Source organism: Bombina bombina, chromosome 5, assembly GCF_027579735.1.
Source record: "Bombina bombina isolate aBomBom1 chromosome 5, aBomBom1.pri, whole genome shotgun sequence".
NCBI lineage: Eukaryota > Metazoa > Chordata > Amphibia > Anura > Bombinatoridae > Bombina > Bombina bombina.
In genome coordinates, this window is record NC_069503.1 from 358,465,657 (window position 1) to 358,482,569 (window position 16,913).

The 16,913-nt window shown below is 38.9% G+C and overlaps 1 protein-coding gene across 1 annotated transcript in view; it reads right to left on the reverse strand.

The window, feature by feature from the left end:
- C5H7orf31 (chromosome 5 C7orf31 homolog) overlaps positions 1-16,913 on the reverse strand; it is a 180,022-nt gene that overhangs the window by 67,993 nt on the left and 95,116 nt on the right. Inside the window, exons 6-7 of the mRNA XM_053715730.1 lie at positions 4,036-4,065; positions 3,794-3,882 (exon numbers count right to left, since the gene is read on the reverse strand). Coding sequence (XP_053571705.1) covers positions 3,794-3,882; positions 4,036-4,065 — 119 coding nt within the window. The remainder of the gene's footprint in view (positions 1-3,793; positions 3,883-4,035; positions 4,066-16,913) is intronic.

Sequence of the window (16,913 nt, forward strand, 5' to 3'; positions counted from 1 at the left end):
GGTGGGAGGCTGATCTCTACACTAAAGATAAAAATTAACCCTACAAGCTACCTAATTAACCCCTTAACTGCTGGGCATATTACAAGTGTGGTGCGCAGCAGCATTTAACGGCCTTATTATTACCAAAAAGCAACGCCAAAGCCATATATGTCTGCTATTTCTGAACAAAGGGGATCCCAGAGAAGCATTTACAACCATTTATGCCATAATTGCACAAGCTGTTTGTAAATAATTTCAGTGAGAAACCTAAAATTGTGAAAAATGTAACAGTTTTTTTTTATTTGATCGTATTTGGAGGTGAAATGGTGGCATGAAATATACCAAAATGGGCCTAGATCAATACTTTGGAATGTCTTCTAAATAAAAATATACACTTGTCAAGGGATATTCAGGGATTCCTGAAAGATATCAATGTTCCAATGTAACTAGCGCTAATTTTTTTAAAAAAAAGTGGTTTGGAAATAGCAAAGTGCTACTTGTATTTTTTGCCCTATAACTTGCAAAAAAAAAAAAGAACATGTAAACATTGGGTATTTCTAAACTCAGGACAAAATTTAGAAACTATTTACAATGGGTGTTTTTTGGTGGTTGTAGATGTGTTACAGATTTTGGTGGTCAAAGTTAGAAAAAGTGTGTTTTTTTTTCCATTTTTTCCTCATATTTTGCATTTTTTTTTAGTAAATTATAAGATATGATGAAAATAATGGTATCTTTAGAAAGTCCATTTAATGGCGAGAAAAACGGTATATAATATGTGTGGGTACAGTAAATGAGTAAGAGGAAAATTACAGCTAAACACAAACACTGCAGAAATGTAAAAATAGCCATTGTCATTAAGGGTAAGAAAATTGAAAAATGGTCCGGTCATTAAGGGGTTAATTAGGTTTATAATGCTGTTTAGCTTTTAAAGTCTTCATTTCAAAGCTTTAAAAATAATGTATTAGGTGTTACTTATGACACTTTTGAGAGGGACCTGGAACCTAACTCCCTTACTTCCCATTGACTTACATTATAAACTGGGTTTCAATTTACAACTGTTTCAAATTACAAGCATTCCTTCCGGAACCTAACCCCGGCATAAACTGAGGGCTACCTTTATATATATATATATATATATATATACACACACACACATACATATACATATTTATACATGTATATGTTTGTATCTCTATGTTAAAGCCCTATGCCTGCCTGAGACCTCGTATCTTTGAGCCCTTTTAACTTTTTTGTGCAACATTTATTATGAGTGTAACTGCTCTTTTAAATGTATTTTTGATGTGTTTTGTGACACTTTTTTTTTTAGAGGTAAAAAGTATATTAATATAACAGTGATGGTTATGCAAAACTGGGGAATGGGTAATAAAGGGATTATCAATCTTTTTAAACAATAATAGTATGCTGTCCCTTTAATTGGTAATGTATACCATGAATATGCGTAACATCAGTCTTATAGTACCTTTAACAAACATAACCAGGGTTTTAATGATCCAACTACTGCTTTTTAGTTAAAATACAGGATACAAATGTGTAGTATGTGATAATGGGGATAATGAAGAAGCATATTAATATGTTTGAGTGTATTAACTTAGTATGAAAACCCTGTTGTAGCCCTCTTTCATTTTCCTACTGGTCCCAGAAACACCTCAACCAGAGTAAATAGGGACATGTTCAGCTTAAGTGGGGATCTCCCTGTCTCCAATGTAGTGAGTTCTTGTCCTTCCTGAGCTGTGGTGGTGGGCAAGTGTGTGGGTCCATATATACAGTTTATATAAATATATATAGCAGGAGCTAGGTCTTCATTTGCCTTACTATGACTCCAGTTATGTGTCCTAAGTTACACTGCACCTCATCAGCCTCTTCCTTATCTTTTTTCCATTGGATTTCCAATGCTCCCCCACTTTCTCTTCTTTCCAACCTCTGATTACACTTTTCTGCCTTTTCTCTTCTCATACTCCCCTTTAGTCATATTCTTACTCCTATGTAGGTATTGTGAGAGAGAATATAAAGCAGCAAACGTTTATTGTAATTTATACTAGACATGTGCATGGCGGAAAAATTCGGTTCGGATCGATTCGGAATTTTTCGAAGTTCGGTTCGGATCGATTCGAATTCGGAAAATTCTGAATCGATTCGTTTCGGATTCGAAGAAATTCGGCTGGATTCGGTTCAATTCGGCTCGATTCGGTTCGGAAATTCGGCATTTCGGTAAGTGTTAGGTGGGATTAGACTAGTATTATACTGTATATTAGGTGTTAACCTAACATACTGTGCAATACTAGTGTAATCCAATGGCCATCCCAAATTTATGAATCGATTCGAACTAATTCGGTTCGATTCGGAAAATTTGGCAGAATTTTAATTCGGAAATTCGGTTCGATCCGAATCTCCAAATTTGCCGAATTTTCCGAATTTCCGAATCAAACCGAACCGAATCGCACATATCTAATTTATACCGAACCAATTAACTCAAATATAAAATGTGGTTGTATAAAGTTATAGGCCTCTTGGTGCTAAGATTATAAATGTAAACTTTAAACAATCTGTAAAAATGGAGATTTAAATTGTCACAATCATCACATGTTGCAAAGTCATCATGCAATCACTTGACAATATGTACTCACTACAGTAAAGCAATGTTAAAAAAATACTCTAGAGTTTCTTGCTATTTACTAAGCACCTCCCACATTTTACCACTAGTAAAAAACTCCTAATGTTGTGAAGTAAAGATGAGTACTGCTATGTTGTACTGGGATGGGTATCCTATTCTTGCAATGTCAGATTTGGAAACGAAGGGCTACATTACAAGTGGAGCGCTAAATTATTGCGCTCCCGCAAGCGGCAAATTACAAGTGACTGTTTATTGCTACCCGCGATCTTGTGGTAGCAATTAGCGCTTATAAAATTAACCAGAAATCCCATCTCTGATTAATTTTATAAATATGCCCCAAATGGCCCCAAAATACTGTCTAGTGTAGTTTAATAAAAAATAAAGATGACAGCATCTTTATTTTTTAATAAATTTACTGCACTAGGCAGTATTTGGGGGTTAAAGTTGGTGGGAGTGGGGTGTAATAAAAACTCCCCACTGAAAAGTGTCTTTACATTGCGGTCAATGGGAAATGTGTGTTCCCAAAAATATATCTATGTATATGCCTATATACATATATTTACTCATATTAACACATAAATATATATATATATATATGTATATCAGCATATACATATATATTTATATTTGCTGCCATCGCTACACGACTTACACCCTTCACTGCGCTGAAGTTCTGATGGCTTCTCTGGCGGCATCAGAGCGAGGCTCCCATAGGAGCCTATGGAAGTGAGCTTTTGTGAGCCCAATGCTTCCCAGCGATGCAAATGTGAGGTGGTCTTCAAATTGCTGAAAACTTGTAATACCAGTGCTGGTATTACGCAGTGGAGTGCAAATATTGCTTTCATCAAAACGCTATTTAGCGCTCCACTTGTGTTCTGGCCCTTAGTGTTGTTAAATTATAAGAGCATTAAATACTTGTACCGCTGTTTATATAAATAATTTTAATAACAAAACCCAGCAGTTATTTTACAGTTAGATCTTCTACTAAATTGCTAGTTTAGCCTCTCAGTTTGTGTCTCTTTAATCATATCTATGCAGTATTTTCCAAACTTGAACTAAAGTATAACAAGTCAATTTTAATTCTTCAATACCTTTCTACACCCATCACTGAATGGTTTAGCATCTTATATATAGTATGGATGTAAAATACATAAACACAAATGCAAAGATGATGACACTTACATGAAAGTACCCATGCTGACCCGACCAGATCAGAGCTTCCTTCTCTGAGTCATTAGAAGTATTTATAATCTCATGTCTGTATGGGTTACCTGTGAAACAAAAGAAATGCAATGTATAGCTTTAAGGGACAGTAAACATTACATTTACTCACAACAGAATATCCTTTTAACCCCCTTTTCTTTGCACACGTGTTTTTTTAAAAAGCATAATGAGGTTGCAGTATAACTGCTTTCAGTTGTTACCCCACGGAATATACTGATTTGTTTCCAAAGCTTGTTATTGGACCCATTCATGATATTGAATTTAAGCAACCTAGCTTCATTCTCTCAAAGAAGGATCAGGAATGTGCGCCTGCTGTCTGATAACAAGCTTCAGAAAAAATGTGTATGCCGTAGGGTGACTGCTACAGACAGACAGTTACACTGCAGCCTTTAAGGGGTTAAATTTACAAAAAATATGTGTGCAAAGAGGCAAGAGTTATAATGCAGTAAATAAATGAAATGCAGACTTAAAAACTGTTCCTTTAACAAAACAATGTTAAGAATAATCTAAATATTTCTTTGAACACTGAAGAAAATTGCCAATATTATTTAAAGAATATAAGGCCTAGATTTAGAGTTCGGCGGTAAAAGGGCTGTTAACGCTCCGCGGGCTTTTTTCTGGCCGCACCATAAATTTAACTCTGGTATCGAGAGTTAAAACAAATGCTGCGTTAGGCTCCAAAAAAGGAGCGTAGGGCATTTTTACCGCAAATGCAACTCTCGATACCAGAGTTGCTTACGGACGCGGCCGGCCTCAAAAACGTGCTCGTGCACGATTCTCCCATAGGAAACAATGGGGCTGTTTGAGCTGAAAAAAAACCTAACACCTGCAAAAAAGCAGCGTTCAGCTCCTAACGCAGCCCCATTGTTTCCTATGGGGAAACACTTCCTACGTCTGCACCTAACACCCTAACATGTACCCCGAGTCTAAACACCCCTAACCTTACACTTATTAACCCCTAATCTGCCGCCCCCGCTATCGCTGACCCCTGCATTACAGTTTTAACCCCTAATCTTCTGCTCCGTAAACCGCCGCAACCTACGTTATCCCTATGTACCCCTAATCTGCTGCCCTAACATCGCCGACCCCTATGTTATATTTATTAACCCCTAATCTGCCCCCCACAACGTCGCCGACACCTGCCTACACTTATTAACCCCTAATCTGCCGAGCGGACCTGAGCGCTACTATAATAAAGTTATTAACCCCTAATCCGTCTCACTAACCCTATCATAAATAGTATTAACCCCTAATCTGCCCTCCCTAACATCGCCGACACCTACCTTCAATTATTAACCCCTAATCTGACGACCGGAGCTCACCGCTATTCTAATAAATGTATTAACCCCTAAAGCTAAGTCTAACCCTAACACTAACACCCCCCCTAACTTAAATATAATTTTAATCTAACGAAATAAATTAACTCTTATTAAATAAATTAATCCTATTTAAAGCTAAATACTTACCTGTAAAATAAATCCTAATATAGCTACAATATAAATTATAATTATATTATAGCTATTTTAGGATTAATATTTATTTTACAGGCAACTTGGTATTTATTTTAACTAGGTACAATAGCTATTAAATAGTTAAGAACTATTTAATAGCTACCTAGTTAAAATAATTACAAAATTACCTGTAAAATAAATCCTAACCTAAGATATAATTAAACCTTACACTACCCTATCAATAAATTAATTAAATAAACTACCTACAATTACCTACAATTAACCTAACACTACACTATCAATAAATTAATTAAACACAATTCCTACAAATAAATACAATTAAATAAACTAGCTAAAGTACAAAAAATAAAAAAGAACTAAGTTACAGAAAATAAAAAAATATTTACAAACATAAGAAAAATATTACAACAATTTTAAACTAATTACACCTACTCTAAGCCCCCTAATAAAATAACAAAGCCCCCCAAAATAATAAATTCCCTACCCTATTCTAAATTAAAAAAGTTACAAGCTCTTTTACCTTACCAGCCCTGAACAGGGCCCTTTGCGGGGCATGCCCCAAGAAAATCAGCTCTTTTGCCTGTAAAAAAAACATACAATACCCCCCCCCCCCAACATTACAACCCACCACCTACATACCCCTAATCTAACCCAAACCCCCCTTAAATAAACCTAACACTAAGCCCCTGAAGATCTTCCTACCTTGTCTTCACCATACCAGGTTCACCGATCCGTCCTGGCTCCGATATCTTCATCCAACCCAAGCGGGGGCTAGACATCCACTGAAGAAGTCCAGAAGAGGGTCCAAAGTCTTCCACCTATCCGGCAAGAAGAGGACATCCGGACCGGCAAACATCTTCTCCAAGCGGCATCTTCTATCTTCTTCCATCCGGTGCGGAGCGGGTCCATCTTGAAGCAGGCGACGCGGATCCATCCTCTTCTTCCGATGTCTCCCGACGAATGACGGTTCCTTTAAGGGACGTCATCCAAGATGGCGTCCCTCGAATTCCGATTGGCTGATAGGATTCTATCAGCCAATCGGAATTAAGGTAGGAATTTTCTGATTGGCTGATGGAATCAGCCAATCAGAATCAAGTTCAATCCGATTGGCTGATCCAATCAGCCAATCAGATTGAGCTCGCATTCTATTGGCTGTTCCGATCAGCCAATAGAATGCGAGCTCAATCTGATTGGCTGATTGGATCGGCCAATCGGATTGAACTAGATTCTGATTGGCTGATTCCATCAGCCAATCAGAAAATTCCTACCTTAATTCCGATTGGCTGATAGAATCCTATCAGCCAATCGGAATTCGAGGGACGCCATCTTGGATTTTACAGGCAAAAGAGCTGAAATTCTTGGGGCATGCCCCGCAAAGGGCCCTGTTCAGGGCTGGTAAGGTAAAAGAGCTTGTAACTTTTTTAATTTAGAATAGGGTAGGGAATTTATTATTTTGGGGGGGCTTTGTTATTTTATTAGGGGGCTTAGAGTAGGTGTAATTAGTTTAAAATTGTTGTAATATTTTTCTTATGTTTGTAAATATTTTTTTATTTTCTGTAACTTAGTTCTTTTTTATTTTTTGTACTTTAGCTAGTTTATTTAATTGTATTTATTTGTAGCAATTGTGTTTATTTAATTTATTGATAGTGTAGTGTTAGGTTAATTGTAGGTAATTGTAGGTAGTTTATTTAATTATTTTATTGATAGGGTAGTGTTAGGTTTAATTATATCTTAGGTTAGGATTTATTTTACAGGTAAATTTGTTATTATTTTAACTAGGTAACTATTAAATAGTTCTTAACTATTTAATAGCTATTGTACCTAGTTAAAATAAATACCAAGTTGCCTGTAAAATAAATATTAATCCTAAAATAGCTATAATATAATTATAATTTATATTGTAGCTATATTAGGATTTATTTTACAGGTAAGTATTTAGCTTTAAATAGGATTAATTTATTTAATAAGAGTTAATTTATTTCGTTAGATTACAATTATATTTAAGTTAGGGGGGTGTTAGTGTTAGGGTTAGACTTAGCTTTAGGGGTTAATACATTTATTAGAATAGCGGTGAGCTCCGATCGGAAGATTAGGGGGTTAATAATTGAAGGTAGGTGTCGGCGATGTTAGGGAGGGCAGATTAGGGGTTAATACTATTTATGATAGGGTTAGTGAGGCGGGTTAGGGGTTAATAACTTTATTATAGTAGCGGTGCGGTCCGCTCGGCAGATTAGGGGTTAATAAGTGTAGGCAGGTGGTCGGCGACGTTGAGGGGGGCAGATTAGGGGATAATAAATATAATATAGGGGTCGGCGGTGTTAGGGGCAGCAGATTAGGGGTACATAAGTATAACGTAGGTGGCGGTCGGAAGATTAGGGGTTAAAATTTTTAATCGAGTGGCGGCGATGTGGGGGGGACCTCGGTTTAGGGGTACATAGGTAGTTTATAGGTGTTAGTGTACTTTAGGGTACAGTAGTTAAGAGCTTTATAAACCGGCGTTAGCCAGAAAGCTCTTAACTCCTGCTATTTTCAGGCGGCTGGAATCTTGTCGTTAGAGCTCTAACGCTCACTGCAGAAACTACTCTAAATACCGGCGTTAGAAAGATCCCATTGAAAAGATAGGCTACGCAAATGGCGTAGGGGGATCTGCGGTATGGAAAAGTCGCGGCTGAAAAGTGAGCGTTAGACCCTTTAATCACTGACCTCCAAATACCAGCGGGCGGCCAAAACCAGCGTTAGGAGCCTCTAACGCTGGTTTTGACGGCTACCGCCGAACTCTAAATCTAGGCCAAAATATAAATACAGACATATTTAGACACCAAGATACAGACATTATCATTTGCAAACCTTTGGTATTTGTCTTACGCTAAATAATATGCTTATTAGAAAGGAGAAGCTATTTTAGTCCAGTACTTCACAAGCCAAGAGAAGAGTCTTGCTGTAATTAGTAATAATTGTTACATTTACGAACATTTCATATTCATTTACTGAGTTTCATACAATGTAATGTATTTTAAGTAATAATTCTATAATTGATCATTATTGCTACAGACTTTAGGATATCTCTCAAAAGATTTTTACTTTAAGACTATAAAAGTAAAAGAAAAATGTTCTTTCTTTTTTGACAAAGTGCTTACACCCCTACATGTATTTATACCATTCTTACAGAAGGATACTGATTTCAGTTCAGTCTATCAACAGCTGCAGAAGATCCACTCTGTTACCTTTTTGGGAGCATATGTATTTAACCCTTTAGCAGTTTAACAACACTTAAATTACAGGAGAGGTGAGAGTTTGTCAAAAATAAATGTTTCTAAAAAGAACAGATGAAAAGGTTAGTCCAACAAAAAGCATCACTACCTACTTCAGTACTGTATTTTTTATTGTCTGCATAATGTTTGAGGGAAGGAACCAATTTGTTTAGTGAGACATGGTCATGGGTGGAAAAAAATGCACAAAAAGACATCTATTTAAATTATTACTTCATTTTAGTGCAGACAATGTTATATGTTTTAATTTACAAACCCATCTTCTTTATTTCCAGCACAGTATGAAGCAATCACAATATTCTAGCACACTTTTATTCTCTTCTAAATATTGTTCATTTACGTGTTGTTTATGTAACCAGAATAATAATGGTGTTCTAAATGCAACATGATCCAAATAGTTTAATTATAGAAACTATGGTTCAGGGTTTGGCTCATAACATATGTATGGCATAAGGGTGTGGTATGGTACAATTCAAACTTATAGTTTTGGCAATGTAGTTAAATAAAAACATAATTTATGCTTACCTGATAAATTTATTTCTCTTGTAGTGTATTCAGTCCACGGATCATCCATTACTTATGGGATATATTCCCTTCCCAACAGGAAGTTGCAAGAGGATCACCCAAAGCAGAGCTGCTATATAGCTCCTCCCCTCACATGTCATATCCAGTCATTCGACCGAAACAAGACAAGAAAGGAGAAACCATAGGGAGCAGTGGTGACTGGAGTTTTAATTAAAATTTAGATCTGCCTTAAAAAAGACAGGGCGGGCCGTGGACTGAATACACTACAAGAGAAATAAATTTATCAGGTAAGCATAAATTATGTTTTCTCTTGTTAAGTGTATTCAGTCCACGGATCATCCATTACTTATGGGATACCAATACCAAAGCTAAAGTACACGGATGATGGGAGGGACAAGGCAGGAACTTAAACGGAAGGAACCACTGCCTGTAGAACCTTTCTCCCAAAAACAGCCTCCGAAGAAGCAAAAGTGTCAAATTTGTAGAATTTTGAAAAAGTGTGAAGCGAAGACCAAGTTGCAGCCTTGCAAATCTGTTCAACAGAGGCCTCATTCTTAAAGGCCCAGGTGGAAGCCACAGCTCTAGTGGAATGAGCTGTAATTCTTTCAGGGGGCTGCTGTCCAGCAGTCTCATAGGCTAAACGTATTATGCTACGAAGCCAAAAGGAGAGAGAGGTTGCCGAAGCTTTTTGACCTCTCCTCTGTCCAGAGTACACGACAAACAGGGAAGAAGTTTGACGAAAATCTTTAGTTGCCTGTAAATAGAACTTCAGGACACGGACTACGTCCAGATTATGCAAAAGTCGTTCCTTCTTTGATGAAGGATTAGGACATAATGATGGAACAACAATCTCCTGATTGATATTCCTGTTAGAAACTACCTTAGGTAAAAACCCAGGTTTAGTACGCAGAACTACCTTGTCTGAATGGAAAATCAGATAAGGAGAATCACAATGTAAGGCAGATAACTCAGAGACTCTTCGAGCCGAGGAAATAGCCATCAAAAACCGAACTTTCCAAGATAAAAGCTTAATATCAATGGAATGAAGGGGTTCAAACGGAACCCCTTGAAGAACTTTAAGAACCAAGTTTAAGCTCCACGGAGGAGCAACAGTCTTAAACACAGGCTTAATCCTAGCCAAAGCCTGACAAAAAGCCTGGACGTCTGGAACTTCTGCCAGACGTTTGTGTAAGAGAATAGACAGAGCAGAAATCTGTCCCTTTAACGAACTAGCAGATAAGCCCTTTTCTAAACCCTCTTGTAGAAAGGACAATATCCTAGGAATCCTAACCTTACTCCATGAGTAACTCTTGGATTCGCACCAATATAAATATTTACGCCATATCTTATGGTACATTTTTCTGGTAACAGGCTTCCGTGCCTGTATTAAGGTATCAATAACTGACTCAGAGAAGCCACGCTTTGATAGGATCAAGCGTTCAATCTCCATGCAGTCAGCCTCAGAGAAATTAGATTTGGATGGTTGAAAGGACCTTGTATTAGAAGGTCCTGCCTCAGAGGCAGAGACCATGGTGGACAGGACGACATGTCCACTAGGTCTGCATACCAGGTCCTGCGTGGCCACGCAGGCGCTATCAGAATCACCAATGCTCTCTCCTGTTTGATCTTGGCAATCAGTTGAGGTAGCAGCGGAAATGGTGGAAACACATAAGCCATGTTGAAAACCCAAGGGTCTGCCAGAGCATCTATCAGCGCCGCTCCCGGGTCCCTGGACCTGGATCCGTAACAAGGAAGCTTGGCGTTCTGGCAAGACGCCATGAGATCCAGTTCTGGTTTGCCCCAACGATGAATCAGTTGAGCGAACACCTCCGGATGAAGTTCCCACTCCCCCGGATGAAAAGTCTGGCGACTTAGAAAGTCCGCCTCCCAGTTCTCCACGCCTGGGATGTAGATCGCTGACAGGTGGCAAGAGTGAGACTCTGCCCAGCGAATTATCTTTGAGACTTCCAACATTGATAGGGAACTCCTGGTTCCCCCTTGATGGTTGATGTAGGCCACAGTCGTGATGTTGTCCGACTGAAATCTGATGAACCTCAGGGTTGCTAACTGAGGCCAAGCTAGAAGAGCATTGAATATTGCTCTCAACTCCAGAATATTTATTGGGAGGAGTTTCTCCTCCTGAGTCCATAATCCCTGAGCCTTCAGGGAGTTCCAGACTGCACCCCAAACTAGAAGGCTGGCATCTGTTGTTACAATCGTCCAATCTGGCCTGCGAAAGGTCATACCCTTGGACAGATGGACCCGAGAAAGCCACCAGAGAAGAGAATCTCTGGTCTCTTGATCCAGATTTAGTAGAGGGGACAAATCTGAGTAATCCCCATTCCACTGACTTAGCATGCATAATTGCAGAGGTCTGAGATGCAGGCGCGCAAATGGTACTATGTCCATTGCCGCTACCATTAAGCCGATTACTTCCATGCACTGAGCTACTGACGGGCGTGGAATGGAATGAAGGACACGGCAGGCATTCAGAAGCTTTGATAACCTGGACTCCGTCAGGTAAATCTTCATCTCTATAGAATCTATTAGAGTCCCCAGGAAGGGAACTCTTGTGAGTGGTAATAGAGAACTCTTTTCCACGTTCACCTTCCACCCATGCGACCTCAGAAATGCCAGAACTATCTCTGTATGAGACTTGGCAATTTGAAAACTTGAAGCTTGTATCAGAATGTCGTCTAGGTACGGAGCCACCGCTATGCCTCGCGGTCTTAGCACCCCTAGAAGTGAGCCCAGACCCTTTGTAAAAATTCTCGGGGCCGTAGCTAACCCGAAGGGAAGAGCTACAAACTGGTAATGCCTGTCTAGAAAGGCAAATCTTAGGTACCGATAATGATCTTTGTGAATCGGTATATGAAGGTAGGAATCCTTTAAGTCTACTGTGGTCATGTATTGACCCTCTTGGATCATGGGTAGGATGGTTCGAATAGTTTCCATTTTGAATGATGGAACTCTTAGGAATTTGTTTAAGATTTTTAGGTCCAAGATTGGTCAGAAGGTTCCCTCTTTCTTGGGAACCACAAACAAATTTGAGTAAAAACCTTGTCCTTGTTCCGTCCGCGGAACTGGGTGGATCACCCCCATTACTAAGAGGTCTTGTACACAGCGTAGAAATGCCTCTTTCTTTATTTGGTTTGTTGATAACCTTGAAAGATGAAATCTCCCTTGTGGAGGAGAAGCTTTGAAGTCCAGAAGATATCCCTGAGATATGATCTCCAACGCCCAGGGATCCTGGACATCTCTTGCCCAAGCCTGGGCGAAGAGAGAAAGTTTGCCCCCCACTAGATCCGTTTCCGGATAGGGGGCCCTCTCTTCATGCTGTCTTAGGGGCAGAAGTAGGTTTTCTGGCCTGCTTGCCCTTGTTCCAGGACTGGTTAGCTTTCCAGCCCTGTCTGTAACAAGCAACAGTTCCTTCCTGTTTTGGAGCGGAGGAAGTTGATGCTGCTCCCTGCCTTGAAGTTACGAAAGGCACGAAAATTAGACTGTTTGGCCTTTGATTTGGCCCTGTCCTGAGGAAGAGTATGACCCTTACCTCCAGTAATGTCAGCAATAATTTCTTTCAAGCCGGGCCCGAATAAGGTCTGCCCCTTGAAAGGAATATTAAGCAATTTAGATTTAGAAGTCACGTCAGCTGACCAGGATTTAAGCCATAGCGCTCTGCGCGCCTGGATGGCGAATCCAGAGTTCTTAGCCGTTAGTTTGGTTAAATGTACAACGGCATCAGAAACAAATGCATTAGCTAGCTTAAGTGCTTTAAGCTTGTCCATAATCTCATCCAATGGAGCTGTGCGAATGACCTCTTCCAGAGACTCAAACCAGAATGCCGCAGCAGCAGTGACAGGCGCAATGCATGCAAGGGGCTGTAAAATAAAACCTTGTTGAACAAACATTTTCTTAAGGTAACCTTCTAATTTTTTATCCATTGGATCTGAAAAAGCACACTATCCTCCACCGGGATAGTGGGTACGTTTAGCTAAAGTAGAAAATGCTCCCTCCACCTTAGGGACCGTCTGCCATAAGTCTCGTGTGGTGGCGTCTATTGGAAACATTTTCCTAAATATGGGAGGAGGGGAAAAGGGCACACCGGTCTATCCCACTCCTTGCTAATAATCTCTGTAAGCCTTTTAGGTATAGGAAAAACGTCAGTACACACCAGTACCGCAAAGTATCTATCCAGCCTACATATTTTCTCTGGAATTGCAACCGTGTTACAATCATTCAGAGCCGCTAATACCTCCCCTAGCAATACACGGAGGTTCTCAAGCTTAAATTTAAAATTAGAAATATCTGAATCCGGTCTCCCTGGATCAGATCCGTCACCCACAGAATGAAGCTCTCCGTCCTCATGTTCTGCAAATTGTGACTCAGTATCGGACATGGCTCTCACATCATCAGCGCGCTCTGTCCTTAACCCAGAGCTATCGCGCTTGCCTCTTAATTCTGGCAATTTAGATAATACCTCTGTCATAACAGCAGCCATGTCTTGCAAAGTGATTTGTATGGGCCTCTCTGATGTACTTGGCGCCACAATATCACGCGCCTCCTGAGCGGGAGGCGAAGGTACTGACACGTGAGGAGAGTTAGTCGGCATAACTTCCCCCTCGTTGTCTGGTGATAATTTCTTTACAGATAAAGATTGACTTTTATTCAAAGTGACATCAATACACTTAGCATACATATTTCTATGGGGCTCCACATTGGCCTTCAAACATAGTGAACAAACAGATTCATCTGTGTCAGACATGTTTAAACAGACTAGCAATGAGACTAGCAAGCTTGGAAAATCCTTTCAAATAAGTTTACAAGCAATATAAAAAACGCTACTGCGCCTTTAAGAAGCACAAAAAATTGTCACAGTTGAAATAACAATGAACCAAATCAGTTATAGCAACCAAATTTTCACAGTAAATGTATTAAGTTAGCAAAGCATTGCACCCACTAGAAAATGGATGATTAACCCCTTAATACCCAAAACGGATAATCAATTTAACAATTAACGTTTTTATCACAGTCAAACACACTGTCACAGGTCTGCTGTGACTGATTACCCTCCCTCAAAATGAATTTTGAAGACCCCTGAGCTCTCTAGAGACGTCCTGGATCAAGGGAGGAAGAAGCAGGAAGACTGTGACTGAATTTTTACTGCGCAAAAAAGCGCTAAAATAGGCCCCTCCCACTCATATTACAACAGTGGGAAACCTCAGCTAACCGTTTCTATGCAGAAATATACGACAGCCATGTGGAAAAAATCATGCCCCAAAAGATTTATCACCAAAGTACCTCACAAAAACGAATAACATGCCAGTAAACGTTTTAAACATACATTTTAAAAGTTAGGTAGTGTTATTAATAAGCCTGCTACCAGTCGCTTCTACTGCAGTTAAGGCTCATACATTACTTCAGTATTAACAGTATTTTCTTAGTCAAATTCCATTCCTTAGAAAATTACTTATTGCACATACATTCATCAGCCTGATACCAGTCGCTACTACTGCATTTAAGGCTGTACTTACATTACATCGGTATCAGCAGTATTTTCTTAGTCAATTCCATTCCTTAGAAAAATAATCTACTGCACATACCTCATCTGCAGGGGACCCCGCATGCTATTCCCTTTCTGAAGTTACCCCACTCCTCAGAATGTGCGAGAACAGCCAGTGGATCTTAGTTACTTCTGCTAAGATCATAGAAAATGCAGGCAGATTCTTCTTCTAAATACTGCCTGAGAGAAAAAAACAGCACACTCCGGTGACATTTAAAATAACAAACTTTTGATTGAAGAAATAATTAAGTATAAAAACTCCACACTCCTCTCACACCTTCCTACTATGTTGAGAGTTGCAAGAGAATGACTGGATATGACATGTGAGGGGAGGAGCTATATAGCAGCTCTGCTTTGGGTGATCCTCTTGCAACTTCCTGTTGGGAAGGGAATATATCCCATAAGTAATGGATGATCCGTGGACTGAATACACTTAACAAGAGAAAGCACAATGTCAAAAATGTATTGCGATTGTGAACCTTTGGTGATAAAATACAAATGTATCCTATTTGTAAAACGGAATGCATTAAAATGTGATTTAAATATATATTAATATATTTCTTTTTACAAAACATACTGCAGTTTGTGGTTTCCCATGAGAATTCTGTACTTGCAAAGCTTTGGGAAATAAATAGCTGTGGTTTTTAAGAGCTAAAAATAAATAAAAATATCTAAATAATAATGACTAAAAACAAAACAAAAAAACTTTTCTCACAGATCTCTATCTATATCTATCTATCTATATCTATCTATCTATCTATCTATCTATCTATCTATCTATCTATCAATCAAACAATCAATTAGACATGTGCATTTGGATCCTTTGTTAGGACACACTAAGATCTTGATTTGCTCAGATCTTGTGTTGAACCTTCACAAGAATAAATACGGCTTCAAAAAGAGCTGAATGCCACGAGCAGCCACCTTTTTCCGCATTGTGATTCTAATGAAGGATCCAAATGCACGTCTACTATCTGTCTATCTATCATCTATCTAATCAATCTATTTAATCAATCTATCTATCTATTGTATCTATCTATCTATGTAATCTATCTAATGATCCTACTTTTATTACAGAGGTGTGTGGAAGCTTATGCCTGTAAATCAATAAGCACTGTTCATCAATAGCCACCATTCAAATCAGTTTACAGTCATGAAAAAACACTGTATCTATGCTTGTGCTTTTTGCTTCATATTGTAAGTCACTCTAGTCTATCTGCATAGGAATGTGTAGGCCATGCTTGTGCTGCTAGAGTTTTAAAGGCAGTCTGCACAGTACCCAGGCACCCTTAGAGATGATCTGTTGAATTCAGTGGGGGAGCTTGTACTTTATCTTGATTTTGAGAGTAGTCATGTGACCTCTGTTCCCCCTGGAATTGCTCCTGACAGTGACCCCAGTAAACACACCTATTTCCCATCACCAGCTACTTGGCTATATAAGTAAGCTGAGAACTTCATTTGATATGTTTTATTAGAGCAATATATTCAATTGTGAGCTACAGTTTGGTTCCTGATTCTTAGACCTCTGCCTGGACTGACCTTGCCTTAAAGGAACATTGTATTCAAAATGCCAGATTACAAAATTGATTGCAAAAAGCAAGAGGTAGAGAGACAATCCTTCAGTCTAACAGCAGAGAGGTGGCGTTGAGGGTTATTTAAAACAATGGAGAACTTAATTTTTAAATTAAATAACGTGGTTTAACCACTGTGACTAAAATAGTTCGGATTCATTATAATCTTCAGCACTAGGATTATGGAAACTTTTTTTTTTTAAATTGAACTATCGCTTTAACCAATAGCTTGTAATATGAGCACAATGAATGAGATACTACCGTGTGTAATATGAGCACAATGAATGAGATACTACCGTGTGTATATGAGCACAATGAATGAGATACTACCGTGTGTATATGAGCACAATGAATGAGATACTACCCGTGTGTATATGAGCACAATGAATGAGATACTACCGTGTGTATATGAGCACAATTAATGAGATACTACCGTGTGTAATATGAGCACAATGAATGAGATACTACCGTGTGTATTATGAGCACAATGAATGAGATACTACCGTGTGTAATATGAGCACAATGAATGAGATACTACCGTGTGTAATATGAGCACAATGAATGAGATACTACCGTGTGTAATATGAGCACAATGAAATGAGATACTACCGTGTGTAATATGAGCACAATGAATGAGATACTACCGTGTGTATATGAGCACAATGAATGAGATACTACCGT